The sequence below is a fragment of the Rana temporaria genome, chromosome 1 (genome assembly GCF_905171775.1).
Source record: "Rana temporaria chromosome 1, aRanTem1.1, whole genome shotgun sequence".
NCBI classification, from domain to species: Eukaryota; Metazoa; Chordata; class Amphibia; order Anura; family Ranidae; genus Rana; species Rana temporaria.
Genome location: NC_053489.1, coordinates 454,645,736 through 454,659,944, shown reverse-complemented (window position 1 = coordinate 454,659,944; position 14,209 = coordinate 454,645,736). Strand labels below are relative to the sequence as shown.

The following is a 14,209-nucleotide window of genomic DNA, read 5'->3' as shown; positions in this document are numbered from 1 at the left end:
CGAAGTGTCCGCCATAATGTCGCAGTACCGAAAAAAAAATCGCTGATCGCCACCATTACTGGTAAAAAAAAAGTATTAATAAAAATGCCATAAAACTACCCCCTATTTTGTAAACGCTATAACTTTTGCGCAAACCAATCAATAAACGTTTATTACAATTTTTTTTTAACGAAAAATATGTAGAAGAATACGTATCGGCCTAAACTGAGGGAAAAAAAAAAACTTTATATATATTTTTGGGGGATATTTATTATAGCAAAAAGTAAAAAATGTAAATTTTTTACAAAATTGTCGCTCTATTTTTGTTTATAGCGCAAAAACTAAAAAAACACAGAGGTGATCAAATACCACAAAAAGAAAGCTCTATTTGTGGGAAAAAAAGCAAGCCAATTTTGTTTGGGAGCCACGTCGCACGACCGTGCAATTGTCAGTTAAAGCGACGCAGTGCCGAATCGCAAAAAGTGCTCTGGTCTTTGACCAGCAATCTGGTCCGGGGGTTAAGTGGTTAATATCCTCCTTCATAAAATATGTACAGTAAATGACAACAGGTGAGGGCTCTCATTAACCCACACCACATACAATTGTGTACCTCAATGTATTGTTATTCCCTTTTGGTATATGGGAAGCATAATCATTATACATTTTTCTGTTTCACGAAGGTTGATAGTAATGGTTCCCTTGACTTTTATAACACAGAATCTGGTTAGGAAATGTACATCTTGGGCAGTTTGAGAGATACTGAAATGGTACCAATTTCATAGACTATGATTAATAGGCAAAATAAATATTCTGCCAGAACTACCCAATAGATATCATTGAAGATGGTTACAAAAAACGATTTAGCTTTAGATGAGCTTGGAAAGTGAGTTAAGACCTACCTATAATTTGGAGGTCTCATCTATCGGTAAAAGGCAGAGTGTTACAGTGGTGGTGGTACTCACCTGGGAGGGCACAAGGATTTCTAAATGAACATATAAGGCGTGTCTAAAAAGTTTGGTGAATGGTCCAATATCTCATCGGCAAAATGGGCCAGGTGTACGCACATCCAGAAGAAGTACCACCTTGTGTGGAGTACATGTAACTGTCATGGTAAACCCGCTGCTGGCAGTCAAACGTAGTCACTGTGCGCCATTTTCGCATATGGCAGCAATCCAAGAATGTGACAGCGGTTCTGCGATCGATTCCTAAAGAGGCCTTTACTGACAGCATCCAGAAGATTTATGAACGTTACCAAAAGTGGGTTGTGAAGGTAGGCAATTATTTTGAAGGCCAATTAATGTAATTTGTTTGTATCTTCTGTTATGTTTGTTTTCTGATACCATTCATCAAACTTTTTAGACACACCTCATATTGTGGTTGATGGACCTTCATAGTGGGCTTGTAAGTCTGATTTTGGTGGAGAGCAGGCTGAGTTCTCAGCACAGCTAGAGAACTGACCACAGTGTGTTCTCCTGCTTATTGTGGTCAGTTTTTAATAAGAAAGCAGAGGGACTGGCAGGAACACCATGAAGGAAGCAATACAAAGAGAACAGGATACTTTCTCATACAAGTATGGGGTACCACAGGCACATATCAGGAACATAAAGTGTTGGGGGTAACAAATGTTTTAATGATGAGGACACTAATAGCTAGATTCAGATAGGTTTACGCCGGCGTATCAGTAGATACGCCGTTGTAACTCTGAATCTACGCCGTCGTAAATTTAAGCGTATTCTGGAAACCAGATACGCTTAAATTAGGCTAAGATACGAGCGGCGTAAGTCTCCTACGCCGTCGTATCTTAGGGTGCATATTTACGCTGGCCGCTAGGTGGCGCTTCCGTTGAGTTTGGCGTAGAATATGCAAATAACTAGATACGCCGATTCAGAAACATACGTGCGCCCGGCGCATTTTTTTTTACGTAGTTTACGTAAGGCTTTTTCCGGTGTAAAGTTAGTCGAACAAATAGCTGGCCTAGCCAATGTTAAGTATGGCCGTCGTTCCCGCGTCGAAATTTGAAAATTTTACGTTGTTTGCATAAGTCGTCCGTGAATGGGACTGGACGTAATTTACGTTCACGTCGAAACCATTACGTCCTTGTGGCGTACTTTGGAGCAATGCACACTGGGATATGTCCACGGACGGCGCATGCGCCGTTCGTAAAAAACGTCAATCACGTCAGGTCACGAATCATTTACATAAAACACGCCCCCCTGTTCCTCATTTGAATTAGGCGCGCTTAGGCCGGCCCATTTACACTACGCCGCCGTAACTTAGGAGGCAAGTGCTTTGTGAATACAGCACTTGCCTCTCTGACTTACGGCATATACGCTACGCCGCCTCAAAAGTAAGTCGCCCTACCTAAATCCAGCTATAAGTGCAGTTGATTTCGTTTAAATCGCCTTCAATACAACCACGATTCCATGGTACAATACACCTCTAGTGGAGTGAGGATCTGAAAATATATATGTGATCACTTCAATATGTAGAAAAAAACTATCCAGGGCTTTAGACAAAAAGACTACAGGGCCCATTAGGGTAGTTTAGCTTATTTTATTTAGTGCTCTGTGTATTGGTGTATCTGCTTGTTCTTTGTGTACTGCCTAGAACAAACGGTGCAGTAAAGTTATAAAGCAGCTTTCATTACCCTTAGGAGCCATATAAAGCCGTTACTCCTTTGTGTGCAAACAGTGGTCTCTCTGCAAAGGTCTGAAAGTGATAAAGATGTACATAACTGCCTGGATACATTGGTGCTATCATGATTATTCATGCAGTGATAAATCAGTCTGACATCCCATAATTCTCCGATTCAGCAAATCAATTCACTCACACTGGCTCACCACTATAATCTCCAATATAACAAATAAAAATCGACATTCTATTGTAAATACACTAAACAGCTTACAAGGTTTTTCTGTAATGTGCTGGCTAATTTGCAGTTTTGAATGATTTATGTTTATGCTTATAGTAACTGAAAACCTTTCCAATGTGAGATCACACATCAAAATAGACAAAGACAAAGCTGTCTTGTATCTGCCTCATTCCCAGATGTCCCATTGTGTCCCCCACTTTCCTGGCATAAGTGCTGTTTGTTTTTTATCCCCTGAGTAGCTATTTCTGGACAGGTCTAAGCTCACAGCCTTGAACAATTGCAGCTGAGATATAAAGATAAAAGAGAGTACCTTTCCATAAAAATATTTTCATCTAAGGTGAGCTAGAGGGCATCGCTCTAAAGTGTTTCTAAATGTAGTAATGAAATGTTCAAACAAAAGGAAAATAAGAACGTCCACTACAAATTCCTTTTGACTGTTAGTAAGGTTTTATAAAAATCCATGATGATGTGATACAGCCCATGAGCATCTTATTGTATGTAGTTTTCTAAGGTCAGATTAATGCATCTTACAATTTCAATTTTTTTTAATACATTTTTGTTTCCCTCCCCCAAAATTTAAACAATCTAGTACGAGAACATGTAAGATTATTTTGAGTAAAGTTGAGGACAGCTTAACCAGGGTAGACACAACATTTAGATAAATAAAAAAATCTTGTCCCAACCCAGGGTGGGTAGAGTTTGTGCAAGTGTCATTAGGAGGAATTGTGTCCCACCCGTGGCATTATTGGGAGGAATTGTGCTAATCATTGATGTTATTGGGAGGAATTGTGTCCCATCATTAGTGTCTTTGGGCCCCATTGTTGTGCCCCATTGTTGGTGTGAGTAAATGAAATAGTGACCCAGGGGCAGGGGCGGACTGACCATTCAGGCACTCGGCACTGCCAGAGGGCCCCATGCCACTAGGGCGCCCCATCAGGGTTGCCAGCTTCAGTAAAATCATGGACAGTATGTAAAAATCTGTGTTTTAAAAAAAAACATCCCAAGATTATAGCTGCCCCGCCTCTCCAGTACCTTTTTCAGTGTGTGTATGTGTATTCTGTGTGTATGTACACTGTGTGTGTATGCTGTGTGTGTATGCTGTGTGTGTATATTGTGTGTATACTGTGTGGCCCCATAACCTATTGCCTGGGGGCCCCATAATCTCCTATTGCACGGGCGCCCCATAATCTCCTATTGCCCGGGGGCCCCATAATCTCTTATTGCCCGGGGGACCCATGAGTTGTCAGTCTGCCCCTGCCCAGGGGCCAGCGAAAAGCAAGCAAAGGGCCACATCCAGCACCCAGGCTGCAGTTTGGAGACCACTGATATAGAGCTATATACAGGGCTCAAGTCCTGCGGGAATGCATGGGAACGGAGTTCCTGCACTTTTTTCACAGCAGGAACGCAGTTCCCTTTGCAGGACTAGAGCAGCCGAGCCGCCCGAGCCAATTCTTCACTAAGCGGCGATGGCCAGCTCGAGTTACTGTCAGGGGCAGGCGAACCTTAGTAATTCTTTATGTTACTGGCCGCTTCCTTTATATGGATTCATCGTGTAGTGTGCAGATATTCCGTCACTTCCTCGATGCAGCAATGTCTCCTGAGAGCTTTTGTCATTGTTCCCAGGAGACATTGCGGAGGTCTGCTGCGAGTTATCTCGGGATTTAGAAAGAACTTGCGGTTTAGTAATTATGCATATGAGCGTATCATTTTTTTTTGGTGGGGGAGTGGATCTTGGGTGGGAGTTCCCACACTTTTTTCCCCAGGACTTGACCCCTGTATACAACCAAAAACTTCTGTACTCAACAAAGGGAAGGGGAGTAGAAGGACATTAAGGAAGAAAGGATGAGAGAGGATGGGTAAAGTAGAATTGGGGGGGGGGGGGGAGTATTGGGCAGAGTTTTGCAAAATGTCAATCTCAATGCAATGCCTAGGTATTCTAGTTTCAGAGTATCCTCATGCAAGGTAGAAGGAAGGTAGGATGTGACCCACAGTTCCCAGATCATTTGGAATCTTTTCATAGTCATTCCTTATAGCCATTCCCTTTTTTTTATTTTATTAAATATGACCTGATAAACCGAGTGCTTGACTTCTGCAATGGGTAATGAGGGGACTTCCAAGCTCTGGCTATATAAACCTTTTGAGTTACCAGCTAACATTGGGTATTGGTACAGGCTACCATTTCTTGGTAATACTTAAACTTTTTTTATTTTGTTGAACAAGCATATTTTCTTACTGTAATAATTGTATTTATGTTTATCAAAGCAGTTTTAGTGGTGATTTAAAAATAAAAAAATAAATGAGCATTTTAAGCCCTTCCTTTTACCAAGGTTCCTATATGATCATCCTCAATTGCATTAGAGTGGAAAAACCCATCCACAATCATTTCAGGGTGTATCTGCTTTTTTTCAATTGTTGCGGCTAATATTGCCTTGCCTGTGGTTTACCGACTCATTTTAAAACACACGTTAATGCGGTTTAATATTCAAGAAAAAATAATTCAATGTAACTTTCCATAGAACTAGTGTGAGTTCCTGAGTATCTCTGATACCAGCCACTTGTAACCCCTGAGGGTCCATGCATGCTGGGCTTAAAAAAGCCAGTTTCCTTGGCAGAAAAAAAGTACTCATATAAAGCGTTTTTGTATAGGAGTTTGGGAGAGTTTAGAAGATAAGCTTTTAGAAGAGTTTAGGAGTATTCAGTGTTTTTTCTGCCCAAAAAAAAAACTGCTCTTAAAAACATATAAAAGTATGTGCTGATAGGAGAAGAAGGCAGTGTGGGTAGAGCTGATGACACTACAGTATTCTGCTGCCAGTACACAGTCCAATCAGCAAGGCTGGTCATGTGGTCTTTCCCAAGCTGTGTTGCCTCTGCATTGGAGGTGGCGAATCTGGCTGTACTGTCTGGTAACTTCAGACCAGGCTGGGACAACGTTTCACATGCTTTACTTGGAAAAGTGCAAAGGCAATTACAGAGTCCAACATTAAAAGGTATAATACTTCCCTATTCCCTAACTCTAATTACAGACTGTGAGTTGCCCAGGCATACCTGCATAGGTAGTGATCATGTAACACAAATCCATTAAAGGCATTCCTCCAGGGCTGGGGTCTTCGGGCAAACCCCAGGTTCTGACGACTTTACATCCTGAGGGTGATGAACAGCATTGTTCTTCTCCTCGCAGGTTTCATTCGCTGTCTCCTTCTCTTACAAGCCCCGGCCTTAGCTCTTTACTAGACCCTTGTCAGGAACATGCTGTTAGAGATAAATTGAACCCAAACTGGCCTTAGCTGGCTCCACCAGGAGCTCTGGCATCCGCACTTCTGAGCTCCAGCTCTTTGGGGGAACCCCTATAGAATATATTGCAGGCTTTGCCAGCTTCCTCATACTGCACTTTATCATTATTATATATCACAGGATTAGTGGGCTGGTCCCAGAGAAGAACCCTCCAAAAGACCAAAGAACCCAGAAAGGTATTAAAGGTATTGCGGCCTGCATACGCCCTTGGCCGGTGTACCAAGGGGTTGCAGGCCAAGAGGGGACACCCAGTTTACCTAATAGCAGAGATCCTCCAGAGAGAGATGAGCTGGGCGTATCACAGCCAGCTCTGACATTTCTCCCCTCCCCCTGCTGCCCGCACGACCAGTTAGAGGAGAGGAGCTGCTTCTACTCCTCCCCTCCTCTCCTCCTGTATCTGCCCCACTCTGCCCCACTCTCCCGACAGACACTGTTCTTCTGCCTAAGGGATGTGGGCGGGAAGATTCAAGCTAAAGCCAAACAGAAAAGAAAAGATGGAGTCTGATATCCATCCATCCAGTTCCTTCTGCCTCTGAGTGAGTACTGTGAGTACTGTACACTGATGTAGGGGGGCCCTTCATTCCCTTCTCTCTCTTCACCTTTCTTTCTCTCTCTCTATTATCTATCTATCTATCTATCTATCTATCTATCTATCTTCCTTCCCTTCTTTCTTTCTTTCTTTCTATCTTTATCTATGGGCCAAATCCACAAAGATCCGGCGTAACTTATTTTTTTCCATTTAAGTTACACTGCCTTAAAATTTCTACCTAAGTGCCCGATCCACAAAGCACTTACCTAGAAATTTGGGCTGTGTAACTTAAATTCCGCTGGCGCAAGGCGTTCTTATTGTCATGGGGGCGATTCCCATTTATATTAGGCGCGCTCCCGTGCCGGCCGTACTGCGCATGCTCGTGACGTCATTTTCCCGACGTGCATAGCGCGAAATTACGTTACAACGAGCTTTGTGGATTGCGACGGGTCAATAAAGTTGCGTCGGGAAAAAAAAAAGATACACCGGAAAAAAAAAATTAAAAATAAAAAAAAAATCGCGTCGCTGGACAGAAAGGTCTGCTTTTACATGGTGTACTAACTTTACACCTTGTAAAAGCAGCCCTAATTTTGCGTATGCAAACTAAAACTTACGGAGAAAAAACGAAGCTGAAAAGCTTTGTGGATCTCCGTAAGTGCTAATTTGCATACCCGAGGCGGCATTTCGACACAAAATGCCCCCAGCGGCGGATGGGGTACTGCATCCTAAGATCCGGCAATGTAAGTCCCTTACACATGCCGGATCTTCTGCCTAACTGATTCTGTGGATCAGTTCCATAGTTAAGAACAGGGATACGACGGCGTAACAGCAATTACGCCGTCGTATCCCTTTTGTGGATTTGGCCCTATGTTTCTTTCTTTATCTATCTATCTATCTATCTATCTATCTATCTATCTATCTATCTATCTTCCTTTTCTTTCTATCTTTATCTTTCTATCTATATCTATTTTTCTTTCTTTCTTTCTTTCTTTCTTTCTTTCTTTCTTTCTTTCTTTCTTTCTTTCTTTCTTTCTTTCTTTCTTTCTTTCTTTCTTTCTTTCTCTCTCTCTCTCTCTCTCTCTCTCTTTCTCTGTCTATCTATATTTCTTTATCTCACCCCACATCCCATCATTAACCCCACCTTGCCCCAAACCCCCCCCCCCCCCTCGGGCTGCTCAGTCTAAAATGCCCGGGCCTATTTTTTGTCCCAGTCCGGGCCTGGTGCCAATTATTAAAAATTGATCACACCAGATGCACTGACGACCTCTTTTCTTGATACCATAACAAGCCAGGAAAGTATAAATATCCCCCAATTGACCCCTTTTTGGAAAGTAGACATTTCAAAGTATTTAGTAAGAGGCATATTGAGTTTTTTTGAAGTTGTAATTTCTTCCCACAATTCTTTGAAAATTTTAAAAATTAAGATTTTTTTTCTTTTTTTCCCCCCATAAAATTGTCATATTAACAGGTTATTTCTCACACACAGCATATGCATACCACAAATTACATCCCCAAAATACATTCTATTACTCCTCCTGAGTATGGCGATATCACTTGTGTGAGACTTTTACACAGCGTGGCCACATAGAATGGTCCAACATGCAGGGATTACATAAATTACACATATAATTTCTTGACTACCTCTTGCAATTTTGAAGGCCCTGGAGCACCAGGACAATGGAAACGATGAAAAAATTACCCCATTTTGGAAAGAAAACTCCCTATTGTATATTCTATGAGTCTTTTGAACATGTCATTTTTTTCACAAGTTTTTGGAAAATGTGGAAAGAAAATTATTTATTTTTTTACACACAGTTGTTCATTTATACAATATTTCTAACACATAGCATGTACATAGCCCAAATTACACCCCAAAAAATATTCTGCTACTCCTCCCGAGTATAATAATACCACATGTGTGAGGCTTTTCCACAGCCTGGCCACATACAGAGGCCCAATGTGCAGGGAGCAACATCGGATGTTCTAGGGGCATAAATTTCAAATCGAATTTGACTACCTATTACACTTTTGTGAGGCACTGTATTGGCATGGATGTGGCACAGATGAAAACGAATGTGACATGGATGAGCATGAATGAGGTATGCATGAGCCATGGATGGGGATGGCTGAGCATGAGTGGGGGTGGCTGAGCATGGATGGGGATGGTAGAGCATTGATGGGGATGGCCGAGCATGGATGAAGAGGTCTGAGCATGGATAGGGATGGCTGAGCATGGATGGAGATGGCTAAGCATTGATGGGATGGTTGAGCATGGATATGGATGTCTGACTATTGATGAGGATGGCTGAGCATGGATGGGGATGGCTGAGCATGGATGGTGATGGCTGAGTATTGATGGGATGGCTGAGCATGGATGGGGATAGCTGAGTATGGATGAGATGGCTGAGCATTGATGGGGATAGCTGAGCATGGATGGGATGGCTGTGTATGAATGTGGATCAGGGCTGTCTTAATGAGAGGGCACACCTGGGCACTGCCCAGAGGCCCCAGATGCATGGGGCCCCTGCACTTTCCCCAAAGCAGCTGGTCCTTGAGCCCACGCTGCCCCGAAATTGGGGGCCCCATGATGGTACTGAGAGTACTGAGATACACAGGGGAGGCAGTCTGCCTCCTACCTACTTGATGTCTGTTTACCTGCACTGTCATCATTGTAGGGGCCCCAAAGCATTACTTTGCCCAGGGGTCCATGATGCTATTAAGACGGCCCTGATGTGGACAGCTGAGTATGGATTGGGATGGCTGAGTATGGATGGGATTGCTGAGTATGTATGGCATGGCTGAGTATGGATGGGATGACTGAGGCTGGAATGGGCACAGAGCAGTGCTGTGGGCACTACAGATCCAGCCCACAGCGTTGCTGCACCCAATCTCTCCCCCTCTCACACTTTACAGAATGGTACAGAGGGGGGAGAGATGAACCAGGTATGCGCCGTTTTGTTTACAACTGATCGCTCTGACAACTGATTGTGATCTGTGATGTCCCGGGTCCTCCGGACCTGGCGGTCAGCCGGGCACGGATATTCCTGGGTGAGCGATTCCTGAAGGATGGTATAGTACACCCTCCCAGAGTTATCCGACCGCCCTGCAGCCATTTTTTGGGCGGTCAGCAAGTGGTAAACCAGGAAATCAACTTACCATATTTCTATGTGAAGCAAGAGAACTACATCCCCTGGATGTTTATCTAACTCTGATGGCCTGCTTGGCAGCTACCTTTTCATTCGGGAAAGATGAAATCTGTGCTTGGTTCCGGCATGGCTTAAGGCAGGGTCAGTGAGCATCAACACGTACTGTCACCTCCTAGATTGTTAAGACAATTAAAAGAGCCTACTCTTCACAAGACTTTCCTGTTCCAGGGAGGATCTAGGAGCACATTCAACCAGGGCAGTGCCAGCTCTGTGGACAGAGCAGTGCAGAGTGTCTCCTGAAGCTATTTGCAAGTCAGCAATATTGTCCTCCCAGGACAACTTAATTTCACTTTATTAGATGAACCCCGGCTCAGCTCATGACAGTAAAATTTGGAAAATTAATTGTGCATACTTACGCTACTGATCATTACAAAAAATGTTTTTGTAAGGATCAGTAGCTTATTTTAAACAGGGATAGAAAGATGTATAGACATTCTGGTTATAAACGTGACAAATAAAAGAACCCCGTGCTATAATTGAACTGTAATTAATTTTACTTAAGCTGGCCATACACCTATAGATTATCTGCAGATTTTCTATGGTAAAATGGAACAGATTGCTCCATATACGCTGAATTGTGTGGATGGGAGAATCTCTTACTGACCCAAGCTTCCATATCTTGCTAGTCGGCCCCGCTGGCTCTCACAATACCTGAACATTCTGATTGGGTGCAGGCATTGTTTAGGTTGAGAGTCAGCGGGGCCGACTAGCAAGATACTGAAGCTTGGCCCAGTGGGAGATTCCTCCATCCACACAGTTTAGCATACACAGAAAAATGTATAGGTGTATGGCCAGCTTAAGGAAACAAATTGAAAGCTGCTCCCCTCAAAAGTGCTAGTTGCAAACTTTGTAGAGTGTGAGGTGTGTATTCATTGGGGGCGCTTAAATCAATAAACAAAATTCCGTCCGACTTTTTTCATTGGATATTTCGATCGTGTGTACAAGGCTTTAGGCATTGTAATGTCTACATAAGAATATCAATTATCTATTGAGCACTATGCACTTTATTTGTTTATGTATGAAATTTAGCTTACTATACAATTTATTTTATTGAATTAAGCGCCCCCCATCAATAGACACCCCACGCATTCTGGTTATAAACACAACACCCCCACTATATTAGTTTTAGTTGTGATGATTGAACAGTGCAATGGCTTAAGCCAGCCATAGACGGCTCAAATCTCAGCTGGTTTAGCAGGAACCAGCCAAGATTCAAACCATCTACGGGCAGGCTAAATTTACCCAAGTTGATCGATCTATCAACTTGGGTAAAACCAGCCTGTCAGATTTATATGTGATTATTCACTGTGTTCTCCTGTCAGGGACGGCAACCCCTCCCCCCCCCCCCAGCCGGGAAAACACAATGGCTCAGAAGGAGGGATTCCCCCATCAGTACTTACTGTGTTGATGGGAAAATCAAGCTGTGATTGCAGGAAAGAAATTTGCTCTGCCTATGGCTGGCTTAGTGGTAAGTACGTTTGCCTTGCAACACTGGGGTCCTTGGATTATATCCCCACCCCCACCCAGACAATACCGTTATAGAGTTTGAATGTTGTTCCTGTCCTTGCGTGGGTTTCCCCCAGGTACTCTGGCTTCCTCTCAAACGCCAAAAGATTTGTTGGTAGGTTTATTGAATCTTGTCTATATTGCATGCTGGGTAGGCATCTTATATTTCAAACTCCTTAGTGGCAGGGATTAATGTGAATGTACAGTTTACAATATTTAAAGTGCTGCATTAATTGTCAGTGCTATATAAGATCATACAATATGTATATATATATAAGATCATACAGCAATAACCAGAATGCATTCACTTCATACAAATAAATCTATGCTGCATAAACCTACACTAGCCCTTTTCTGTTGCTTTTTACATATCACATAAATAAAAATGAATGGTGTGAGCTGTTCTCTTCTTTTCACATCTCCTGCCCTAAATAAATATACAGTAAAGCCTTTCATCACATAGATAAATTCTGTTATATTGTAAAGGATCTAAAACTTTGCAAAGGAATTTCATTTAAGCCGTTTCAATTGCATAAAGCTGGCTCTTGAATAAAGCAAAGCAATTTCTTAGAATATGAAATGCTGCAGTGTGAATTACTAAGTCATACATTCCTGTCTTATGGAGTTAAATGCAGATACCACTGTATGACCAGAACATCTTTTACTAGGTATAAAGAAAAAATATCTGCTCTTACTTTCCTCTCGCCGTTTCAAAGCTGGATTTCTGGCTGTTATTTTTGTTGTAATTCTGCCTTGGTGATCGGTTAGTTCCTGATTGGATATTCTCTGTTTGTGGTGGTGTCTTCTTTGTGGTCTCTAGCTGTTCATTTATAGCCTTAGTGGGTTCTTCTCTTGTAGCCTTTGTGGGTGGTGGTGTCTTCCTTGTGGTCTCTAGCTGTTCATCAATAGCCTTAGTGGCTTCTTCTCTGGTAGCCTCTGTGGGTGATGGTGTCTTCCTTGTGGTCTCTAGCTGTTCATCAATAGCCTTAGTGGCTTCTTCTCTTGTAGCCTCTGTGGGTGGTGGTGTCTTCCTTGTGGTCTCTAGCTGTTCATCAATAGCCTTAGTGGCTTCTTCTCTGGTAGCCTCTGTGGGTGATGGTGTCTTCCTTGTGGTCTCTAGCTGTTCATCAATAGCCTTAGTGGCTTCTTCTCTTGTAGCCTCTGTGGGTGGTGGTGTCTTCCTTGTGGTCTCTAGCTGTTCATCAATAGGCTTAGTGGCTTCTTCTCTCGTAGCCTTTGTGGGTGGTCGTGCTCTAAGTGGCATTCTTATGATCTTTTCAAAAATTTTATATTCTTTCCTTTTAGCTTTTGGTAAACTAGCAGGTGTAGTAGTTGAAGTTTGTAGAGTTGTGGTCCCTTCTTGAAATGGTATGTCATGGCTTTTAGGGATGGATATTTCTGGATTAAGCTCAGAAAGTAGCCTCCTTATATTGGTGTCCTCTGGTTCTGTCCATGGGTCCTCAGTAATATCTATGGAATCCCCGAATTCTCTCGCTTTGCATTCATCAATATACAGAAAAATACCCAAGAGCAATAATAATTTCATCTTGGGGATTAGACAGTTAGAGTTCCCACTTTGCCTCTGGTTCTGCTCTTGTATGTTTATGTTCTCATTGCTCTAGTTCTTTCTCTCACCCTGCTTGAAATTTGCATGCCAGTTAACGTTCAGGATAAAAAGGAAACAGGTTGTAACTTGTCATTTACAGGATTGAGGAAGTTTAACTTCCTGTTACTGTGAAATCCTCTGGACCTTTCGCCCCTGTGATTATAGCTACATGGAAGGCATGAAAGATGACTGGAAAAGGAAATAATGACAGAAGAGAAAGTGGAACATTATTGGCCTTTGTATGAAAAGCTGTCACAACAACCACCACCTGCAAGCAACATTTACTACAGGAAAAATCTAAACCATAAGTAAGCACTTGAAATCCAGTGCATAATGCAAGCTTCATGTTCACTGGCATATTATTACTCTGTAAGGAAAAGATATCAGTTTTTGACTCCTGACTTTGTGACATTTCTCTCGAATGTCCAGTTGCTACTAGAAATTGGTGTATTTGCGATTATTATCATTAATCTAGACACATTTATGTAGTATCAAGGATGAGCCTCTATGTCAGGAAAGGTTCCACCCGCTGGTAATACTATCTGATATTTGGCGTGCAGTATTGATGTCCACCAGCAGGTGTCTCCCGGCAGTTTGGAGAGCCTTTCCATGCTGGTGTTATGTGATCTTTGGGCTGCAGTACTGGCATCCACCAGCAGGTGGATCCTGTCAGTGTGGAGCAGATATCTCCTCCTGCAGTCCAGCATCACCTGAACCTTATAGAAGGTAATGGTATAAAAACCTGGCAAGTTCACACACACCCTGCCTTGGTTTCGTTTTGTGCCCTGACCTGTTAGCTTTGATTCTGAACCTGTTTCTTGTATCCTGAACCTGACTCTAACTCTAATCCCAAACCTATTTTGTACCTGTTCCTGTCAGTCCTGTATCCCTGAATCCCTGCCCCGCTGTCTGATCCCTTCCACCCTCTCCCTGTCCGTCTTGCTCCTTTTACCCCATCTGCTGATCTCCTGTTATGACCCTGGCCTGGCTGAGACTACGATTCTGGTATTCCCTTTTGGCTCTATATAAGTGTCTGATTACTGTTATTTTGGGGTTTTGTCTAATATTGGTTTGCTGTGCACTGTGTGATATTGGAGGTGGTTGCATTTATATATTATTCACGTTTCTTAATACATTATTACTTTCTTCACCTACATACGTCTGGTTCACTTTGTGCCGTACACACATCACATCTGATACGTGACACTCTATTACAGCTC

General features: G+C 42.6%; 1 protein-coding gene across 1 annotated transcript in view; it reads right to left on the bottom strand.

Moving 5' to 3' along the window:
- The window catches only part of MMRN1 (multimerin 1), a 211,405-nt gene extending 198,300 nt beyond the window's left edge, over window positions 1-13,105 (bottom strand). The window contains exon 1 of the mRNA XM_040327875.1: window positions 12,079-13,105. Within this exon, the coding sequence (XP_040183809.1) occupies window positions 12,079-12,929 (851 nt within the window). The 5' untranslated portion in view covers window positions 12,930-13,105. The remainder of the gene's footprint in view (window positions 1-12,078) is intronic.
- Window positions 13,106-14,209: the final 1,104 nt, after the last annotated feature.